Source organism: Centrocercus urophasianus, unplaced genomic scaffold (genome assembly GCF_019232065.1).
Source record: "Centrocercus urophasianus isolate 14NV4802_14NV808 unplaced genomic scaffold, USGS_Curo_1.0 seq_16, whole genome shotgun sequence".
NCBI classification, from domain to species: Eukaryota; Metazoa; Chordata; class Aves; order Galliformes; family Phasianidae; genus Centrocercus; species Centrocercus urophasianus.
Window position 1 is genome coordinate 45,909,509 of NW_024884711.1, and position 21,092 is coordinate 45,930,600.

A 21,092-nucleotide genomic window follows, 5' to 3' on the forward strand; every position below is an offset into this window, starting at 1 on the left:
AGATGATTCTCAGAGTAATTATCAATGCTACCTGGATTAGGGAAGGCTTTGCTTGTCGTACGTGGTCCACAGACCACAAACAAGTGGAAACTTAATGACTCTCCCATATGAACTATATGACATTGTCATATATTCTCCTCATTTTGAACTCCTCAGCCTTGCCTGCACATTTCAAGGAAGAGATGAAGAACGTGGAAGCCACAGAAGGTGGAACAGCCACGCTGCAGTGCGAGCTATCTAGGGCCGTCCCCGTGGAGTGGAAAAAGAAGCACAAAGTGCTCAAATCGAGTGAAAAATATTCTATGAGGCAGGAAGGTTCCACAGCACAACTCCTGATCCATGCTTTGGAAGTCAAGGATGCCGGGGAGTATACCTGTGTGTGCGGGGACAAGAAGACTACTGCAGTGCTGACAGTGCATGGTAAAAGAAAAAACACCAATAACAACACGTTATTTTTATCCAGTTCTAGCTAGAATTCTAGTTCTGTTGATTACATTAATGTTGTTCCCAAGTTTCCTCTCCCTTCTCCCATTGGCTCATGACTGTATTGCTTTGTACCACACTGATTCCACACGCTTACGTTTCACACCTCTGACTTGGGCATGTGCATTCTGGAAAAGAGCAAACTTAGATTTCAAGTCAGGTTAGGATGTGACAGATTGGTATGAATAGTACGGACAAAACTTGATCTCAGTGCAACTTTTTAGTATAACTTTGATCAAGGATTGTGTAGATTTGTATTCTGGTATTGCAGAATACTCAGCATTGTGGAGTGTGAGACTTCTTCATAGTCCTCGGTGAAATACTTCTTCAAACTTTCTTTGGAATAGAGGAGAACATGATTTCCACTATTAATGCAGGACAGGAGGAAGTAGTTTCAGCCATCTTTCTCACACAGGAAGCCAGCGAGCTGATATCTTTGCTTTGCCATTTTGATGTTTATGTACAGCACAAAGATAGGTTCCATCTTGAACCTCCAATTTAACTGTGGGAAATGGAATTGGAAAGGGCCTCTACAGTCATGTAGTCCCAATTCCTCATCCCTGCATAACCTACACTTAAAAACCTCTGATGGTGAAGAATCTGCAGTTCCCCTGGATACCCAACCCACTGCCTGTCTGTCTTTACTGCTGTTAAGTTCTTCCTAAGGCCAACAGAAACCTTTCTTAAGATAACTAAGATCCTTTCTTCTTGTTCCATACACTGGGGAGAGGAAGAAATCTTGTCTGTAAAACTGCTTCACAGACTTGAGGACTTCTATCATGTTTCCATCTCTAGTCTCTTTTCTGGATTAAGCAGCTTCATCTCTTTCACACTTCGTACCTAGATCATGTTTTGTAGACTTCAGCTCATCTCCATTGCTTTCTGGAATGCCTTCAGCTAATCCACGTCCTCCTAGAAGCACAGTAGCCAAAAATGGACCAAAGTGCTCCATGTGAGGCCTTCCAGGCTGGAGCAGAGTGGAAGTGTCTTGGTTCACATGTCATGTATCTTGCAATGACACTCCACTTTATACATCCTGTCATGTTTATTGCTGTCTTTGTATCAGAATTGCATTTCTTGACTTGCGTTTGAACTGTGATCTCCCATAATCCCAAACCTCTCTCTGAATGTCTGCTGCCTGTTATTTCTATTATTTCCTATCTTGTATTTGTGTGGTTGATTGCTTGCAAACGTATTTTGCGCTTGCTCTTACCGGAGTGCAGCCTATTTTTTCTTACCTCTGTTTCATCAAGATCCTAATCCAGTTCACAAAGTGCTTTCAGTTTTCAGTTTCTCTCCCAGCTTGAGTTCCCCTGCAAAGTTAGTAAGACTAGTCTATATCATTGGCTTCAGAGTTTCTGTTTTCTCTTATCTATCATTAAATATTATTTAAAAAAAAAGGAATTTGAACACTTCATTTTTCTATACGCCACCAACTATCAACGTAGATTCCTGACAGAGGTAGGCCAACCCCTTCTTTGTTGCTTTCCTTCCTTCTGATCAGCTTACTGAATGTCATTACGTAATTTCTTTCCCTTCTAGTTCAAGCTGGCCAGATTTTCTTGAATTTACATACTAATATTCTGACACAATGAAGAGCCACAGGTTGAACTGTGAGCAGAGGTCATCACCCGGTTGCTGGGTACAACTGCACGGAGCACACAGCTGTGTCTGGAGACATTTGATGTCAAAGCCTCATCGTGGATTGTTTTCCAGCTCTTCTTTCTGGTTGGTCTCTTTGCCTACGAAGTTCCCGAGTCCAGAATTTGGGAACTGCCCTGACCCTGCTGAGATGCACAGAGAACCTGACCTTTCTGACTTTGCCTCTCTATTCTCTAGTATTTCTTTCATGCTGATCTAAGATCATTATGGTCCTTCTCAACCCAGGGCATTCTGTGATTCAATGATTCTATGTTTTATGGCTCTCTGAATTTCAGGGCAATGAGGAACTTTTTACTTAGGCAGACTATTCCTGACAGCCCTTGTAGCAGGATAGTCTGTGTAATTATGCCCTTAATATAGCTTCTTTGAGAAGCTTTCTGCTGTCTTAAATCTTGTAATTAAGATTGCTTCTACTTGGTTGCATTTAACAATTCTAAAAGAATTGAAGCTTTCGTTGTTTCCCACATATTTTCCTTTTCACCTTGCCTGACCTAAGACCCATGAGCTCCTCTGCTTCATAATGGGTAGCTGCCCAGTTATTCTCCACATCTGTATTCTCATATATTTATTTCTTGCTGGTCAAAGTCAGGGCTTGGAGATCTTCCTCTTCAACTCTTTCATACATATTCTACAACCAAAAGAGGTCTCCACCTCATTCCAAAGACTTAGCAGACACTGTCCCATCCCACTGCTCCCAAGGTATCTGCATTGCCACCCAGTGTTACGCTCAATTATTCTATTAATTGTTCCAAAGGGTGTTAGGACACTCCTGAACCCCCTGATATGATAGTCTTATAAGAGTGGATACATTGGACCAATGGAGACATTGGACTTCTTTCTCCTTTCTGTTATTACACAGGCACTTTCAACATGCCTGCCTATTTTACCCATCAGCCTTTTGCATTCATTCTAACTCTTGAGCTAGGCATCTTTAATGCATAAATCTTTTCTTGAACTTCTTTTTTTCCTGATGACAGTGTAACCTTCTGTACCAATTTTTCCAGGCTGAAGTACAGTGAGGAAGTTATAGTTTTGGCCGTGTGTGAAGTCTTTCTATTCCTGCTGTTTGTGTCATTAACGAGGCATGGATAGATAGTGGTGAACATCACGTTAATCTTTTAGGTGGTCAAAAATTGCATGTCGTGAAAATGTTTGCTCTTTGTTTCTCAGCCCTTCCTGCTCTCTTCAAAGAAGAGTTAAGAGACGAGGAGGCCATGGAGGGTGACGTGGTCACTCTGCGCTGTGAGCTGACCAAGGCTGCACCAGTGGAATGGAAAAAGGGGCACGCAGTGCTCAAGTCTAGTGAGAAATACAAAATGAGGCAGAAGGATGCCACCGCAGAACTGGTGATCCATAACCTAGATGAGAGTGATGCTGGTGATTACACCTGTGTGTGTGGGGATGAGCAGTCCACAGCTTCGTTAGCAGTGCACGGTAATCACGTTTTTCATCTAGATGACCTCATCATCAAGCTCATGGTTTTGATTCTTTTTGGTTGTTTTTTTTCCCCCATGTTTATTGTTGTCTCTGCATACTTTCCTCTGAGTTTGACGTTGCACATCATGGATGTAGTAATCAATTTGTATTTCTTTTATCTAAGGGGAAAATCTACACCCCTAATCCCTAATACAAAGTGGCCTTAGGGCTTTATGAAATACGTAGATGTGAGAACAGACCCTAGGATGTCTCCCCACTCTTGCTCCAGCCTTTCCTTCCCCCAGCTCTACCTGTCACCCAGAGGCTGTTTGCAGCTCCGTTTAACCCTCTGTCCATTGCATCCTCAGCACTGCCTGCACACATCAAGGAAAGCCTGAAGGGTGAGGAAGTAACAGAAGGGCAAACGGCCACTCTGCGCTGTGAGCTGACCAAGGTTGCTCAGGTAGAGTGGAGAAAGGGAAGCACTTTGCTCCAAGCCAGCGACAAGTACAAAATGAGACAGGAGGGCACCGTCGTGAAGCTGCTCATCCACGACACCGAGCTGAAAGATGCTGGAGAATACACGTGTGTGTGTGGAGAGTGGGAGACAACAGCTGCCTTGACAGTGAATGGTAAAAAAAACACCATAGCTACGTGTCTGTATCACTGTGCACTTTTTCACCTAGCTCATCACTTTTTGTTGTGTGTTCACCTGCAGCTGGATTTAGATAAAACTGTAAGCTGCCTTCAAGCTCTGGTTGCACCTGGGCTACTTTTCTGCCTATGCCTATTTGTTTTTTTCCTGTGCCTTAGGATTGCAAGGAAATTGCAACCCTTTCTCCACTGAAATGTCCTCTGTTTCTTTATGTCCTCATCCATCATCTCCTGTGTGACGTGTCATTTTTTAATGTCCTCTGTCTATTTCACGACCTTCAGCCTTGCCTGCACTTTTCAAAGAGGAGCTGAAGAACCTGCAGGCCATGGAAAGCCAGACAGTTACTCTGCGCTGTGAGCTGACCAAGACTTCACCTGTCTCATGGAAGAAAGGAAACAAAATCCTCAGAGCAAGTGAAAAATACATCATGCGGCAGGATGACGTCCTTGCAGAGCTGGAAATCCGTGAGCTAGATCTGCAGGATGCAGGAGATTACACCTGTGTGTGTGGAGACCAACATACCACTGCGTCTCTGACAGTGAATGGTAAAATCACTTTGCAGATGGCTGTCCACTCTCTGGTTCTCTGCAGTGTCCTGCTGCGGTGTGAAACGTTCATCTATCAGCTTTTGGATTTTCCCTAGGAATTAATTTGTGTTCAGAAAAGGATAATGTTATGTTCTGGCCTTTTTTTCTTTTTTTTTTTTTGGTTGATTTTCCCGAAAAGGGAGCCAAGGAAATAGCTGTTTTTGTCATGCAGACAAATGACTGCTTTGTAAATTTAGGTGTATACTGCCAGTGAGTTTGGAGGGCGTCGCAGGATGTACTGGGGCATGGCAGGGTGTATCAGGGCATGGCATGAGATATTGGGGCATTTTGAGGGCTCAGAACCCCATTTTGAGGGCTTATGGCCCTATTTTGATGGATTGTGGCTCCATTTTGAGAACTCAGCCCAACTGCCAGGAGTTGGACTCTGATCCTCATGGGTCCCTTCCAGCTTGGGATATTCTATGAAATGCTCATGTTAGGCTGAGATGTTTTGCAGGGCAACCCTGTGATACATTCTCTAAGTTGCATCTTGCATCCATCCAGCTTATAGTACTTTGACCTTTCAGCTCAGCACTTCTTACTGTCATTGGTGGATCTCATTTTCCACATCATCATAGTGGAAACCTCAACATCTGGATTTTCTCACTTGGGCTGTACTTTAACTTAAATTGATAGTGATGCCAGTCAGGAGTGCAAAGGTCTTAGTTTAAATGCATTGTCTGTTGGCTTTCCATTCCCAGCCCTGCCAGTGGTTTTCAAGGAAGAGCTGAAAAATGAAGAAGTCATGGAAGGAGCATCAGTCTCTCTGCGTTGTGAATTAAGCAAAGCAGCTCCAGTGCAGTGGAAAATAGGGTCCAAAGTGCTCAAAACGAGTGAAAAATATCAAATGAGCCAGCCTGGCACCACTGCAGAGTTGGTCATTCGTGACCTAGATGTAACAGATGCTGGAGATTACACTTGTGTTTGTGGTGACCAGAAGACAACAGCAACCTTAACAGTTCATGGTAAAAAGTCTTTATTAAAATTAAAAGAGTTCTAGGTAGACATTACTCTGGATCAGAGGTTGTGGTCTAGGCTATCAAAAGAATGGGTTGGAAAGGGGAGGCATAAGGGGGAATAATCCCGAGCAGGATAAAGAAGTTAGGATTGGAATTCTGGTTTTCTAGTGACCATTTGTCTGCGTTGTGTCCTTCAGCTCTGCCACCACTCTTTAAGGAAGAGCTGAAGAATGAGGAAGCAGAAGAAGGCAGAGATGTCAGCCTGCACTGCGAGCTCACCAAGGCCGCTCCGGTGGAGTGGCAGAAGGACCAGAGGGTTCTCAAAGAGAGTGGGAAATACCAGATGAGGCAGGAGGGGCCCAAGGCAGAGCTGGTGATTCGTGGGGTGGCTGAGGATGATGCAGGAATCTACAGCTGTGTGTGTGGAGAGCACCGGACGACCGCTGTCTTAACAGTACAGGGTAAAACTGATCTGACCTCTCTCCTAACTAGAGATGCCTTTCCTCTGCTAGCAGGTGTTCACTTCCCCACGTCTGTTTGCTCAGCCTTATTAACTGCCCTTTCTGTTTGTTTGAAACAGTATTTCCTGTCTTGGAAACACTGCACTATATTCTTCTCCATCCTTCTATTTTTTCCTTTCCTCAAACACAAACCTTTTATCCTCTCATCTTTCTCTTCTGACTCTCCTTTCATAGCACATAAATCCACTGCTCTTTCATCTTTCCTTTTCTGCCCTTCCTTCCTTCCTAAAGCACAATTCTGCTTGTTCTTTGCCTCTTCCTTCTGGCATTCTCAACCTGTGCCATTTGAATGTAGGCTACAGTGAGCCATATTCTGAACGTGGCCATGTTATTTCTACTGTGTTGAGTGATGTTGATGTTGCTCTTTGTGCCCATAGCTACAATCCTACTGCAAAAAGATTGGTTTGCCCTGGAAGTCCAATCTCCTAGGCAGGAAAGGATGAATTCTTCCTCTGGTTTTATTGCATCTCTAGGTGCAAGAACCAGTTGCTGTGCAACCAAAACGGATGTTTCAGCTTAACACTGCTGCAGTTGAGAGGTGTGCCAAATCAAGGCTTCTAGCCTTGGGTATTTTAATTAGCTCCACCACCTTGAGTGAGCCGTGAAGTCTGAGATATCCAACCTTGTGAAATGGGTGGAATATCCTGTCATCTCACCTAGTTAAAGGGACATATGTGAGGTTCATCACATTTATTTTGAGGACTTGCATTGGGTTCTAGAATTAAGCAAGCAGGGAAAGTGTGTTCTGAGAAGGGAATACAGGCTTGTGATTCAGCATCTGGACATTTTCTCTGGGGTCATGAGGCATCTGTGAGCCCCGGCTGTGTCTTTTCAAAGACACCTCAAGGAACAAGGAGTGATGTTGAGGAAGGAGTTGTGCCAACAGGGCTGCACTATGACTAGGAAAAGATGGTCTTTGTGGAAGATATTATCACATGCATGAGCTAGGGAGCTCAAAGGTGCTGCTCTTGGTTCTTCTTATAAGGAATCTGAGAGAAAGCAGGGATACATCTCTTGGCTACAGTGCATTTATGCTAGTAGGAAGCCAACATAAACCCCAAAGAATTAAATGCATGTATTCCCACTAGGATGTCTGTGTTTCTCTTTCCTCTCCTTGCTGCTAATGCTCTGCCCTTCCGTAACCTTCACAATCGTACCCCATCACTTCCCACTCCCACCCACTGCAGGAGATATCCTCAGTTTGTAATACATTTTACCTGCATCCTTCAGCTGTGCCTCCATTTTTCCGAGAAGAGATGAGCTGCGAGGAAGCAGTAGAAGGTGGAATGGCCTCTTTGCACTGTCAGATCAGCAAGGCTTCTGCCCCTGTTCAGTGGAAGAAGGGCCATCGCATCCTCACCCCAGGCAGCAAGTACAGCATGAGCCAGGAAGGCTGTGTTGTGGAGCTGGTAGTTCACAATTTAGACTTGAATGACACTGGAGATTATACCTGTGTTTGTGGGAACAAGACCACCACGGCCGCCTTAACAGTGCATGGTAAATAATCCTTGGGACTGAGGTTCTCCACTCCTTAACCTGCTCATGTCTCTATTCTTGTAGTCTCCTGCTTGCTTGGGCTTTTTTTTTTTCCATTGGGGGTAGCTTATATGCTTCTTCCTACTCTTAGATATGGGAAGAGCAGCGCTTGTTAGTATCTATCCTCCTCAACTCTGCTGGTTCTCTCACTTTCCTTGCCCTGGTGCAGTGTCCAAGGAAGATGTTTCCATTGCGTTCCACTGACCTGTACCATGAATCCTTTCCTACTGGACTTCAACAAGCTGATTTTATAACGAGTATTCAGCCTCTATATGGTAATTCTTTTACTCTTCAGCACTGCCTCCAGAATTCAAGACTGACCTGAAGGACCTAGAAGCTGTAGAACGTGGGACAGTTACTCTGCAGTGTGAGCTGACCAAACCTGCTGCGGTGGAGTGGAAGAAAGGGCAGGAGGCGCTCAAAGCAAGCAAAAAGTACAAAATGAGTCAAGATGGTGCTGTTGCAAAGCTGATTATCCATGAGCTGGATGAGGAGGATGCTGGAGATTATACGTGTGTGTGTGGAGATCAGCAGACAACGGCCACTTTGACAGTCAATGGTAAAACAAACAAACAAGCTGTCTTTTGTATTTTACTTGTTTCGTTGTCACTTACAGAGAAGACATGGCTGTGACTCGTAAGGACAGTGCGTGGAATAGCATGGCCTTTACAGCCTGATAGAGTGATCAGGTAGAAAATGGGATATGTGATGCAGAACGAAATGCAGTCTCAGTCTCTTACTGTCAGGGTAATTGTAATCTCTCCTGCAAGTGTTCTGCCCTGAGAGGGGATCCGAATGCTTACAAACCTTGCTGATCTCTGGAATATCTCTTCAGCAGTGGGAGAAATATTCTGCTAATTTTCAGTCTTAGATTGGATGAAGATAGAATAACTTTGTGGCAAGTGTAACTTCTTGAATCTGATTTATTCTTGTCATGCAGATCTTCCTATTATCTCTCTCTGGGGAAACAGCTCTGTACTTTGAATCGAGAGCATTGAGATTTAGAGCCATCTGCAAATAAGCTCTCTTGGCATTTCCATTTTCTTCCTGCTTTCTCTTTCCCAAACCCCAGCTGCAGCATGTTGCAATTTGTATTTCTATTTTATAGCCCTACCAGCACTTTTCAAACAAGAGCTTCAGAATACTGAGGCAGAAGAAGGTGGATCAGTGACCCTGAAGTGTGAGCTTACCAAACCCAAGGCTCCAGTAGAGTGGAGGAAAGGAGATGTTACTCTCTACCCTGGCTTGAAATACGAGATGAAGCAGCAGGGCTCCTCTGCAGAATTGGTCATTTATGACTTAGGATTGGATGATTCAGGAAAGTACACCTGCGACTCCGGACATCAGCAGACAACAGCTGCAGTAACTGTACATGGTAGGCAGAGTACTGACCCTTGGCTCAATAGAGATGAAGTGAAAGGAGCACCTTTTAGTATCTTACAGATATTGATTCGTTTTACTCTCTGCCAGTATATGTTTTCTCCCTCAGTCTGAAACGTGGTCAGGACAAAGAGGTTCTGCTTGCAGCATCTGGAGTGGTTAATCAGCATCAAAGCAATTTAATGTTGTCATGATGTCAAAGTGTGATGAGCTCTCCTGCCCTATGAGCACAGAACGTTTGGCTGCATATGGTAGTTCAGGAAATGGATAACAGGAAATAAATTAGGCAGATTGATTGTTTGGGATTGCTGACTGCTTCATTAGGCATGAGAGATGCATAATTGAGTGTAATGCCTGATTGGGATGATTACAAATACAACAGCTGGTAGATGAAGGTTTTCTGTAATACATGACTGTACTGTGTTATTACTGGAGACTTTCTGGATACAACCCTCAAGTGCAACGAATTGCATCCACATGTTTTCACCAGTCCTTTCTGCCATTGCCTGAAACTGTGTTTTCCACTCCATTTATCACTTCATTGCCAGATCTTACCATACTGCTACTGCTCATGTTTTGAATGCTGTCTTGGTCTTCTAAACATTGGTGGAAGTATATAGGGCACGCATGGGGAGGGAGGAATACTCTTAGCTCAACATTGCAAACTTCCAGGCTTTCTTTGAGGAACCAGGGTCCAAGTAGAGGGAGCATGTCCTGCTGTGTCCTGGTGGTCATTGGCTGAAGCACCCCTAGTTGGCACAGAGAGACTTTGATAGGAAAGTCTGACAACTTCTGATGGCACACCAGGCTGTGCTGGGATTTGCTCTTTCCTAACTCTTTCCTAACTTCACTGTCTGTCCTCAGCTCTTGGTTCATACAGTGCTTCAAGAAAGATGCTGCCAAGAAGGAGAATGGCAGCCCAAGGATTTTGGAATCATTAGAATTAGGCTGTTTCAGAAGCACAATGGTAGGTTTGGGTTGTTTCTGGACTGAACCACTCTTAAAACATTTTTCTCTCAAATTTTGCAGCACTGCCTGTCACATTTAAGCAAATCCTCCAAAATAAGGAATCAGAGGAAGGAAGTACAGCTACTTTCTGCTGCGAGCTGTCAAAACCCAATGCTGCAGTGGAATGGAGGAAAGGAGGAGTGGCGCTTCAGCCCGATGAGAAATACGAGATGAGGCAGAGGGAATGCCTGGTAGAGCTCTTAATACATAACCTCCAATTAGAAGATACAGGAGAATACAGCTGTGATACTGGGGATCAGGAAACAAAGGCATCTTTACACGTGAAAGGTACGTGGTGTGAGCTAGCTCAAAAAGCAGTAGATTTCATCTTACACAAACCAACAACTTGAATAGGATTACCTGCCTTTTTTCTTTATGAATATTTCCAAAGAAAATGGGCAAGGATGATACTTTCTTCTTCCAGTAGTGTGAGTCTTGATTTCTAAGAAGAAATACTTTCTGGCTCTACAGTGGAAGAGAAATAAAAGAAAGAGTGTTTTAATGTAACGTGGGAATATTTCACGTGATATGTGATTTAAGTATTTCAAAAAAGAATTCTTTTTCATATCCTGGAAAGAGAATGACAACAACCTTCCTGCTCTGTTGAGGCTGTTCGTGGCGTTTTCAACTGTTTCACTCCTGAGATATTTGTGACATCAACTGAAGGATGAATTCATTCAAATAATTCAACGCTGGGAAAGATTAGAGTCCAGGAATGAAGGAAGGAACCTTTGTTAGTGCTGATGGCTGCTTCTTGTGCAGAAATATCTGCTGCCACAACCAGGCTTGTTATAAAACATGGATCTTGCCTTGGAGCGTAGCACTGGCAGAGCGCAGTATCTTGTTCCCTGGGTGTCAATCTAGCCAGGACTTGTTTCTGGATTGAATAAAAGCTCCTGTTCTTTGTTGTTTTCATTTTCCTTTAGCCCTACCAGTTCTTTTCAAAAAGGAGCTCAATGATGAGGAAGTTGAAGAAGGAGCAGCGGTGAAATTCCAGTGTGAGCTGACAAAGGATAACGCAACAGTGGAGTGGAGGAAGGGCACCATGGAGATCTTCCCATGCTCCAAATATGAAATGAAATTAAGTGGCTGCACAGCTGAGCTTGTGATCCATAATGCAGAACCAGAGGATGCTTCTGATTATACGTGTGACACAGGAGACCAGCAGAGCACAGCCATCCTCAGAGTGAATGGTTAGCATTGCACCAAGATGGCACAGAGGATGAAAGGGATTTGTGAAGCTGTGTAGATAACATTTTGTTATTCTCTGGTGCCTAATTCCCCCCCGAAAAGTAAGATAAAGAGGAAAGGTCTATGAGGTGTCTAGTCATAAGCCAGAATACAGAAAAGTGGATCTTTTGGGACAGGTGGACAGAATGGCTATATAAGTCCATGTAGTTCTTAACTTTTGGCATTCGTTGCTGGGTCGCTCAGCTCAGCAACTGGTTGTAAGCCATTCACCAAAAAAGCATCTTTAAAATGGACTGTTTTCAATTCGTCTACAGTCCTCCCATGAGGATCCTGAGAAGGGTACTTTTAGATAAAGCAGAATAACATCTGCACATAGTCAGCATTGGGGACATGGCTGTGGTTGCTTCTGACATTTGGGTGGAACTTGTGGCTTTCATCTAAGCCACAGAGTTCCAAACTATTTGTGCTGTGGGCTGAATCCCAATCTGGGAAGATGCTGCTGTCCCATGATGAGTGAAAGAGTGCTGCCTTTACATGCATCCTAATAGATCTTAGATAAAGGGACCGCAAGAACAGAGCTTTCACAACTGCTCACACATCCATGGGATGGATATTCTCTTCTTGTTTCCATCAGTGGTGAGCTGCTGTCTGGGCTGTTCCCATCTGTGAGCACATCATCTGGAAGGAAGTTCTGCTGCTCATGTAGAGTCTAGAAGTGATGGTAGAGAAATGAGAAGTGCTCAGATCTTTATAACTGCTGTTAGAAGTCAAAGATTTATGCTAATTTTAACCAGAAAGTACCATGTTCTGTTCAGTCAATATCTTTTTGTGTGTGAGTTACCAACATTCAGAGCAGATCATAGAGGATATAATGAAAGATACTTGACTCCGTTGGGAACAAACACATTTGAGGAATCTTATCTCCCTGTCTGGATATACAAAACTTAGTTATCATGTGTCCACTTAAAGCAGACTTGTTCTACAGCTTCAGACCTCAAGTGCCTTGTGCTGACCTGCCCAGACCTGACATTCATACATCCAGGCTAACAGTTCATTGCACTCATTGCCTTTTTCACTTTGCAGCCATTAAACCCCAGCTGAAGCAGCAGCTGAAGAATGAAGAAGTGGAGGTGGGAGGAACAGCTAAGCTGCGCTGTGAGATTTCTATAAGCAAAGCAGAAGTAGAGTGGAGGAAAGATGGAGTTGTGCTTCACTCAAGTTCCAAGTATGAAATGTGGCAGCAGGGCACCATCCGTGAGCTGCGTGTTCACCACTTGGAGCCCGGTGATGCTGGAGAATACTCCTGCAAGGCTGGAGATGAGACAACCTCTGCAAAGCTGACTGTGAAAGGCAAGAGATACTGGAGCCAAGGGGGTTTTCACTTTAAGATGCTAAGATTTGGAAACATCCCTGCTACTGTTATGTTAAATGCACATAGGGCACAGGAAGGGTGTTGTGAAGTAATATGAAATCTTGTTGTCTATGACTGAATTGAGGCAAAGAATCCCTTGGTGGGCAGGCGAGGATAATGCAGCTGTAATTTTTGACTCAGGGCTTGAAATGTTTGCTTGGCATGTGAGTAAGCAGATGGTTCACCCCTAGCTTCCAGTCACAAGGCAGCACTACAGGCAGATCTTGCTTTCAGGTTTGATCACTGGTGTGGAACAGTCACCTCTAGCCACTCCACAGGCTCCTCACTGTTACAGATGCTCTGTACGCTGTGCCCAGCTGCACCATTTTTGATGCAGAGGATGACTTCAGTGGAACAAATGTGTAATCTCTTTGCTGAGATGGAGACTGCTGTACTGCCCTTTAGTATGTGCACCAGATTGAGGGAGAAGTCCCTGCCTATTGCAAGCTGTCTGTGTGATCACTGCACAGATCTGCAGGTACCCAGCTGTCCTAGAAGCAGGACTCGAGCAAAGAAAGCACATCCTGTGCACTGATCCTGCTGTGTGTACTGTGCCACCCAGATACTCCAGCCCAGAGAAGAAGCAATCCTTTGCAAAAGGCAGGAGAGGGGATCAGCATTTAGTGCTGTTCTGTGAAGATATCTACAGATGTAACAAATTTCAAAATCCTTTCAAATCTGGCATTCAGGCTTTTTTTTTCACCCAATTACAGTATCAAACATAATTAAAAAAAAAATAATCAGTACACAGCACGTCTCTGAGACAGAGCAAATGATAAAAGCACTAACTGAAAGATCACAGAATTGGAGGGCTTGGAGGGGACCTCAAAAGATCATTGAGTCCAACCCTCTGCTAAAGCAGATACCTTACAATAGGTCACACAGGTAGGTGTCCAGATGGCTCTTGAGTATCTCCGTAGAAGGAGAATCCACAACATCTCTGGGCAACCTGTTCCAATGCTCTGTCACCTTACTATAAAGAAGTTCTTCTGCATGTTAGTACTGAACTTCCTATGTTCAAGTTTTAGGCCATTGCTCCTTTTCCTATTACTGTGCACCACCAAAAAGACCCTGGCCTTATCCATTCACCTCCCACTTCCCCATATTTACCAGATTTCCTCCCAGTTTTCTTTTCCCCAGGCTGAACAAACCCAGGTTACTCAGCCTTTCCTCACACAGGAGATGCTTCAGGTCCTTTATCATTTTTGCAGCCCTCTGCTGGACTCTCTCTGGGAGATCCCTGTCTTTTTTGAACAGGGATGCCCAGAATTGGGCACAGTAGTTTAAATGTGGTCCCACCAGGGCAGAGTAGAGGTGGAGGATCATCTCCCTTGCCCTGCTGGCCAAGCTCTTTTAGTGCAGCCTGGGATCCCATTGGCCTTCTTGGCCATAGGGGCACACTGCTGTCATCCACCAGGATCCCCAGGTCCTTCTCTGCAGAGCTCCTCCCCAGCACGTCATCCCCCAACCTTTACTGATGCATGCAGTTATTCCTCCCCAGGTGCAAGACTCTACACTTGTTAAACCTCATCAGGTTCCTCCCTGCCCAACTCTTTAGGCTGGCCAGGTCAGATGGTAATGGTCATATAACTACATACACTGAAAGGAATCAAATGACAGTTAGAAATGTAATTTGAGAGGCTTTGATATCTTCATCCTTGGAGGAAGTCAATAAAACTCAACTGGATGCAGCACTGAGCAACATGCTGTAAGCTGGTCCTGTTCTGGGCAGTGGCTGGACCAGATTAGTGCCAGATGTCCTCTCCAACCTTTATTATTCTGTGAGGGGAAATGGCCTCATGTTACACCAGGGCAGATTCATGTTGGATTTAGGAAAAAATTCTCTGAAGGAGTGAACAAGCACTGGCACAGGCTGCCCAGGGAAGTGATGGAGTCACCATCCCTAGAGGTGTTCCAGGACTGTGGAGATTTGGCATCTGGGGAAATGGTCAGTGGTGCATGGTGGGGGTGGGTTGATGGTTGGAATTGGTGATTTTAGAGGTCTTTTCCAACTTGAACGATTCTATGATTTGGTCCATATTTTCCATTTTGTATGTTGACTGTTTGCAGAGCCTGATGTGACCATTGTGAGTCACCTAAAGGACATGGTGGTGTTTGAAGGGGATGATGTCACATTTCAGTGCCAGGTGTCTCATGAGAATGCAAGGGATGTAGAATGGAAGCTACAGGATGTTGCTCTGCAGAATAATGAAATGAATGAGATCTCAGTGGAGAAAGGAAAGATCCACAAGCTGACACTGAGGAAGGTGACTGAGCAGGACATTGGCACCATCACTTTCCGAGTGGGACCATACACGTCCACAGCAGAGCTCACAGTGAAAGGTAAAGCACTCTGTGATGCAGTAAAGATCTGTGAGAACAGGTGACGTTTTGCTTTTGCACGTACTAACGAATTTAAGGCTGCTGTTTGCTTCTTGTTAACTCATGTTAGTCCTGCAGTGTCCTTGTGCTTCAGAGCATGTGGTGCACTAGGGTGTTCTGGTATGCTGTCGTCGCTATAGATGGAAAGTGGAGGATCACCAGGATCCCAAAGCTCAGTGTTTGTGAGTGGGTTTCATCAGAAATCGATTCACTTCTTTAACCCCTCCAAAATATGGGTGTTTAAGTATTTGCTTAACTGTATGGCTGTCATTTTCTAACAGCGGGGAAGCAAAATAAAGGTGACTGTTGACTCCTTCGCTGTGTTTGCAATTTCAGTGCCACCTCCAGTCTTTAAGAAGAAATTACAGAACACGGAATTCCAGGAAGAGGAAACAGCCATCCTGCACTGCGAGCTCTCACAGCCTAATGTTGCTGTGGAGTGGAAGAAGGATGCCCAGGTGATTTTCCCAAGCACCAAATATGAAATCAGACAGGAGGGAACAATCCACACTTTAAAGATTTATCATTTAAAACCAGAAGACTCAGGCAAATACACCTGTGATAATGGGAACGAGCAAACGACAGCCAGTTTAACTGTTAAAGGTAGGTTGGTTTGCTTTGTTTTGTTTTTAAGATGAGAAGCTCCTCCCACATTCTTGGCCAAGCAGTAATGAGTGAGTGTTATCTACAATCTTGACTTCAAATTTACTGACACAAAGCAGATGAGTCCATTTTCTTTCAGAAGTTAAACTCCTCCTGTCCCAGGCATAGTAACTTCTTCCACTATTCTAGACTCTAGGTTTCCTTTATGCTCACTCAAGGGACCAACCCTGGAACTAAATATAATGATACCATTTTGTTTCTCAGCCACCTTTATTTTTTGAGCTGTGGTCCCAGCTGGGCAAAGGGTGCCTAAGATTCAAAGTGCTCAGTGTTACCTGGGCTCTCAATTCCAGCTGAAGAGCGAGGTACCTAAGGAAGTTCAGTGCCTACAGTCTAAAAAACAAGTTAAATGTGCCAATATATCCATTTAAAAGAATCTACCCTGCTATAAATACAGTCTTTTCCTGAGCTACAAGATCAGCTAAAATAAAGAGGAGCCAGGAAGTTCTTGTGAAGTGTCATCTTTTGAAATATCTCTTGAGGACGTATTGCCTGTGATGGGCATGTACCTGCCTGCTATCACACCAAATCCAGGATGCAGCAATGCCAGAGTATTGGTATTGCAAGCCCATCCTCAGACAGTGACCGTGCATCTGTGTTTCTGTGTATGGTCACAGCCATTCCAGCACTCTTTGAAAGGAAACTCCAAAACCAGGAAGCAGAGGAAGGTTCTACAGTCACCCTTCATGCTGAACTCTCCAAACTTGATGTACCAATGAGGTAGAACAAAGGGTCAGTCTTGCTCCAGGCCAGCAACAAGTTTGAGATGAAGCAGATGGCTCTGCTGTAGAGCTACTTATCCATGATCTGCAGCTGAAGGATGCTGGAGGCTACACCTGTGATTCTGCAATGAGCAAACTGTGCCATCCTTGGTAGTGAAAGGTGAAACGAGCTTTCACTTCATCTTTTGGGAAGCTCTAGGGTAATTTAGGAATTCTGTATCTAAGATTTAGGAACACTGTTGCAGAGAGTTTGTTCCTTTTTTTTTGTGATGAGGGTTTCTCATTCAACAGTGATGCAGCTGACAGACTAGATGTGAACCCAGCTTGTATGTGAAGACATTATTTCTGTTCTCCTTTCTCCTCTCTTGGTTCTTAAGAGTCGTTGGACTGCAGGAGCTAGCTGCACAATGGGATCCCCCTCCTGCAGATGCAACCGTACAAAAATCTGACTCAAGCCATTGCCTAATTGTCCTGTAGAATACATCATCCATTCCTACGCCATTTGCAAGCACCTTCATGCCTCTCTCTTCCTGTATACATCACTCAGTTCCTATGAATTAACTGTGTTTTTTATGATCCCATTCCCTACCTTTGTAAACCTCAGCTCAGCAATTTCTGTGGAGCTACCACAGTTCTGTGCAACTGGGCTCAAGGAACACAAGTTCTACACATTGTATGTGAATCAACCCACCAAAGCTCTGTCTAAACCCACCAGTGTTTACACCTGCATACAGGAATGTTCAGACACCGTTTCTCTTCTGGGTCCAGTTTTCAAATGAAATGCTTTATATCACAGTCTTTTTCCATGCACCTTTTTATATAGCCAGGAATTTGGATATCAGGGATAGGCAATTGAGTTGTGGCTTTGACATGCCTGTTTGGAGATACAAACACTTAGATGCTCAAGAGTCAGCAACTGTGGCCACTCCACTGTAAAGTGAAATTAATTCCTAGGGGTGGTCAGTATGCATGGTGCCCCCTGGGGAGTGCAGAGGGCTTTTTCATCATTCCTCTTTGTGCCTTCAGGTCATTGAGTTTTAATCAAGTTTGGAATGGCCCTACAGTTTCACTAAATGCAGTCAGCAATGAAACTGTATTTTCCTCTGATTTCTCTTGGTTTAGCTTTGCCAGTAATTGTCACAAAACCACTCCAGAACCAGCAAGCTGAAGAAGGTGGCACCATCACTTTGAGCTGTGAAATCTCAAAATCAAATGCCACTGTGCAGTGGAAGAAGGCTGGGAAAGTGCTGCAACCCAGTGATAAATACAAGATGCACCAAGCTGGGTCCGTGGCTGAGCTGATGATTCTCAACTTGAGTGAAGCTGATGCTGGGGAGTACATGTGTGATACAGGGGACCAGCAAACCACCGCCGTTGTGCATGTGAAAGGTAGGACTTTGTGTGGGGAAGAGCTGAACAGAGCTCATTACTGGGGCACTGACATGTGATTGGGAAATTTGACAGTTAGGCATTGCCCTATGCCCAAACTGAGTCATAGGGATTTTGGATAAGGTTGATTTCAAGGTTTTCTAGGGAATCAGAAACAAGTGTTTAGTCACGACCTTGTGGTTTTATGTTAACGTCAACCACTCAAATCTATTGACAGTGTTTTCACTATGCATATATTGTATTATAAATGTAATGTGTCTTGTGGGTATTAGATCTTTCAAATAGTACAGTACTGTCAAGAATGAGTGTAACACAATGTTTAAAGTGGAAAAATAGGAAGTATCTCTTGAACGCAGTTATCAAACTTAGTTGACCTTTCCATAAAGAACCAGAAGCAACCATAGTGGAGATGCTGAAGGACGTCACTTCATATGAAGGGGAAGATGCAGTCTTTGAATGCAGACTGTCCCAGGAAACAACTCAGGATGCTCAGTGGTTCCTGGGGGATGTTCCCCTGCAATCCAATGAAATGAATGAGATCAAAGTCCAAGGGACACGTCACACTTTGATCCTGAAGAAGGTGACACTAGAAGACTGCGGACCCATCAGCTTCAAAGTGGGGCAGCATACCTCAGGGGCACAGCTAACAGTCCAAGGTGAGCTACTTACCAAACAGAAGGATTTAGAAAGTACTGGTAAGCGTTGCCAGTGTTGCCTTCATTTTTAGAGAAGTGTATTTTGAAGGAAGGGTCTCTGCAAGTCTTGGGGATTCATCTAACACAGTTTGGGCATTTTAGAGTTAGATATGCACACCTGAGCCAGTCATTTCAGACCTTTTTATAGTCTATGGAGTGAAGCAGAAATCCTGTGAGGACTAGTCAACCTATCCCCAAACAAGCATCTAAGATACATTAAAATCAACACCAAAGAACATCAAGAATAGCTTCCGAATTCATTTCCTACTTGTCATGTTTTCGGATCCTTGCCCCAAAAACAAAACCCTTCAGTTATTCTGATTTGGAAAGGCTGGCCATGTCAGTGCCTTATCTTGTTTGTTCCTCTTCCATCTGGTTCCAAATGCAACTATCACAGAATCACAGGGGTTGGAAGGGACCTCTGTGGGTCATCGAGTCCAACCCCCCCAAAAGCAGCAGGTTGCACAGGAAAACATCCAGGCAGGCTTTGAACAGAGGAGACCATAAGCGTACAGCTCCGATCTCAGGGCAGTGCTGGATTCCACATGTGCAGCAGTGTTTGCATCTTTTCTCTGCAGCCGCTCCGGCCACCTTTGTGAAGGCTCTCCACAGCCTGGAGCTGCAGGAGGGTGGCACAGCCCACTTGTGCTGCGAGGTGTCCCGGCCCGACGTCCCCGTGCAGTGGAAGAAAGGCACATCTGTCATCCACTCCAGCCAGAAGTGCAGCATCAAGCAGGATGGGAATGTGCACACGTTGGTCATTCACGATTTGGACTGTGAGGACTCAGGAGAATACAGCTGCCACACAGCTGATGGGAAGACCACTGCCAAATTAGAAGTTAAAGGTATGATTTCCTCTTTGCTCAGCAGCTCTGAGACAGCAGCTGGAAGAATACGTTGCGCTCTTTGGAGCATCCTAGTATGAGAAAGGCACTGAGGTTCTGGAATAAGTGGAGCAGAGGCCACAAAGTTTGTCATGGGACTGGAGAAGGTTGAAGTATTAGGAGAGGCAGCTGGATTTGTTCAGCTTGAGGAAAAGAAGGTTGAAGGGGGACCTCATTGTTGTCTGCAAATGTCTGTAGGGGGTCTACAGAAAGGACAGAGACAGACTTTTATTAGGGTGTGCATCAAACTGATGAGAGACAAGAAGCACAAATTAATCAAGAGAAATTCAGATTAGGGAAGTAAAACACCTTTTGTGGTGAGGGCTATTCAGATGATGGAGCGGTGACACAGAGAGGTGGGGGAATTCCCTCCTTGGAAGACCTCAGAGGTCCCCCCAGCCTTAACCATTCCCTAACTGATCCTTTCCTGCATGATCTGAAATTGTTCTTGAAATGGTGCGGTTTGGGGTCAGCAGGAATGCATTGTTTGAGAACTTCTATCCATTCTATCGTCTTATTTTTGGATGAAAAAAGCATTTGGGCTTCAAAAAGGATTCTTGAAATTAGTTGGGAACATTTAGGATATAGGGAAAGAAATGCAGCTCGTGTAGAATGGGATTTTTTTCCTGCTGGTTAACTCTATCCCTTCTCCTCCTCTGTCTGGCTTGGAAATAGACATCCTTCTTACCCAGGTGCACAAAGCCAGAACTGTACACCATCTTCATGAATGGCACAACTGCTCCAGTTCTTACCAGTACCTTGTCAACAAAACAATCCTCTCTTTTCTATCTGTGTTTTGCCTGTTTGTTCTCTTTGCACCTCTCCCCCCTTGAAGCCCTCCCTGTGCTTTTCGAACACCGGCTGAAAAACGAGGAGGTGGAGGAAGGGCGCACTGCTGTGTTGCACTGTGAGCTGACGAAGCCCAGCGCTGTGGAGTGGAGGAAAGGAGATACGGTGCTGCACTCAGGTGACAAGTATGAGATCCGGCAAGAGGGGACGCGTGTCGAGCTCTTCATCTACGATGCTGAGGCTGAGGATGCGGGTGATTACACGTGTGACTCAGGGGATCAGCAGACCACTGCATCGTTGCAAGTCAAAGGTAGGTCAAGCCTTGCTGGAAAGCAGAAAAGCTCTGGCTGCCTTCTATAGAACTGAAATCATAGAATCACCAAGGTTGGAAAAGAGAGCTCCAAGATCACCCAGTCAAACCATCCGTCTATCGCCAATGTTGGTCACTAATGGAAATCTAATCACTGACATTCTGTGTTTGTGAATTCAAAGTACAGGAAGGGTTTTGATCCTAAATCTGCTCTTTAAAGAAGAATGCAGGCCCATTTTAAGTGAAGCTGTTATAGCTATTTGTGCCTAAGCTGCACTAGATCTGTGGCTATGTGTCTTTTTCTGGTGGCTGTTCTTCTGGATTGTATAGTTTTCTTCAATTTATACTGAGTGCTGTGTATTCTAACTCAGGCAGCAAGATCATGCTTCAAGATCCTGAGCTTAGCACCCCCTAACCGGTGCTCTGCACTACAAGGAAAAACATTGAGA

The 21,092-nt window shown here is 44.5% G+C and overlaps 1 protein-coding gene across 1 annotated transcript in view; it reads left to right on the forward strand.

Moving 5' to 3' along the window:
- OBSCN (obscurin, cytoskeletal calmodulin and titin-interacting RhoGEF) overlaps positions 1–21,092 on the forward strand; it is a 153,205-nt gene that overhangs the window by 60,861 nt on the left and 71,252 nt on the right. The window contains 18 exon segments of the mRNA XM_042817438.1: positions 157–420; positions 3,316–3,579; positions 3,930–4,193; positions 4,498–4,761; positions 5,505–5,768; positions 5,960–6,223; positions 7,514–7,780; positions 8,115–8,378; positions 8,928–9,194; positions 10,229–10,495; positions 11,134–11,400; positions 12,482–12,748; positions 14,880–15,152; positions 15,528–15,794; positions 17,699–17,965; positions 18,352–18,621; positions 19,239–19,505; positions 20,380–20,643. Coding sequence (XP_042673372.1) covers positions 157–420; positions 3,316–3,579; positions 3,930–4,193; positions 4,498–4,761; positions 5,505–5,768; positions 5,960–6,223; positions 7,514–7,780; positions 8,115–8,378; positions 8,928–9,194; positions 10,229–10,495; positions 11,134–11,400; positions 12,482–12,748; positions 14,880–15,152; positions 15,528–15,794; positions 17,699–17,965; positions 18,352–18,621; positions 19,239–19,505; positions 20,380–20,643 — 4,791 coding nt within the window.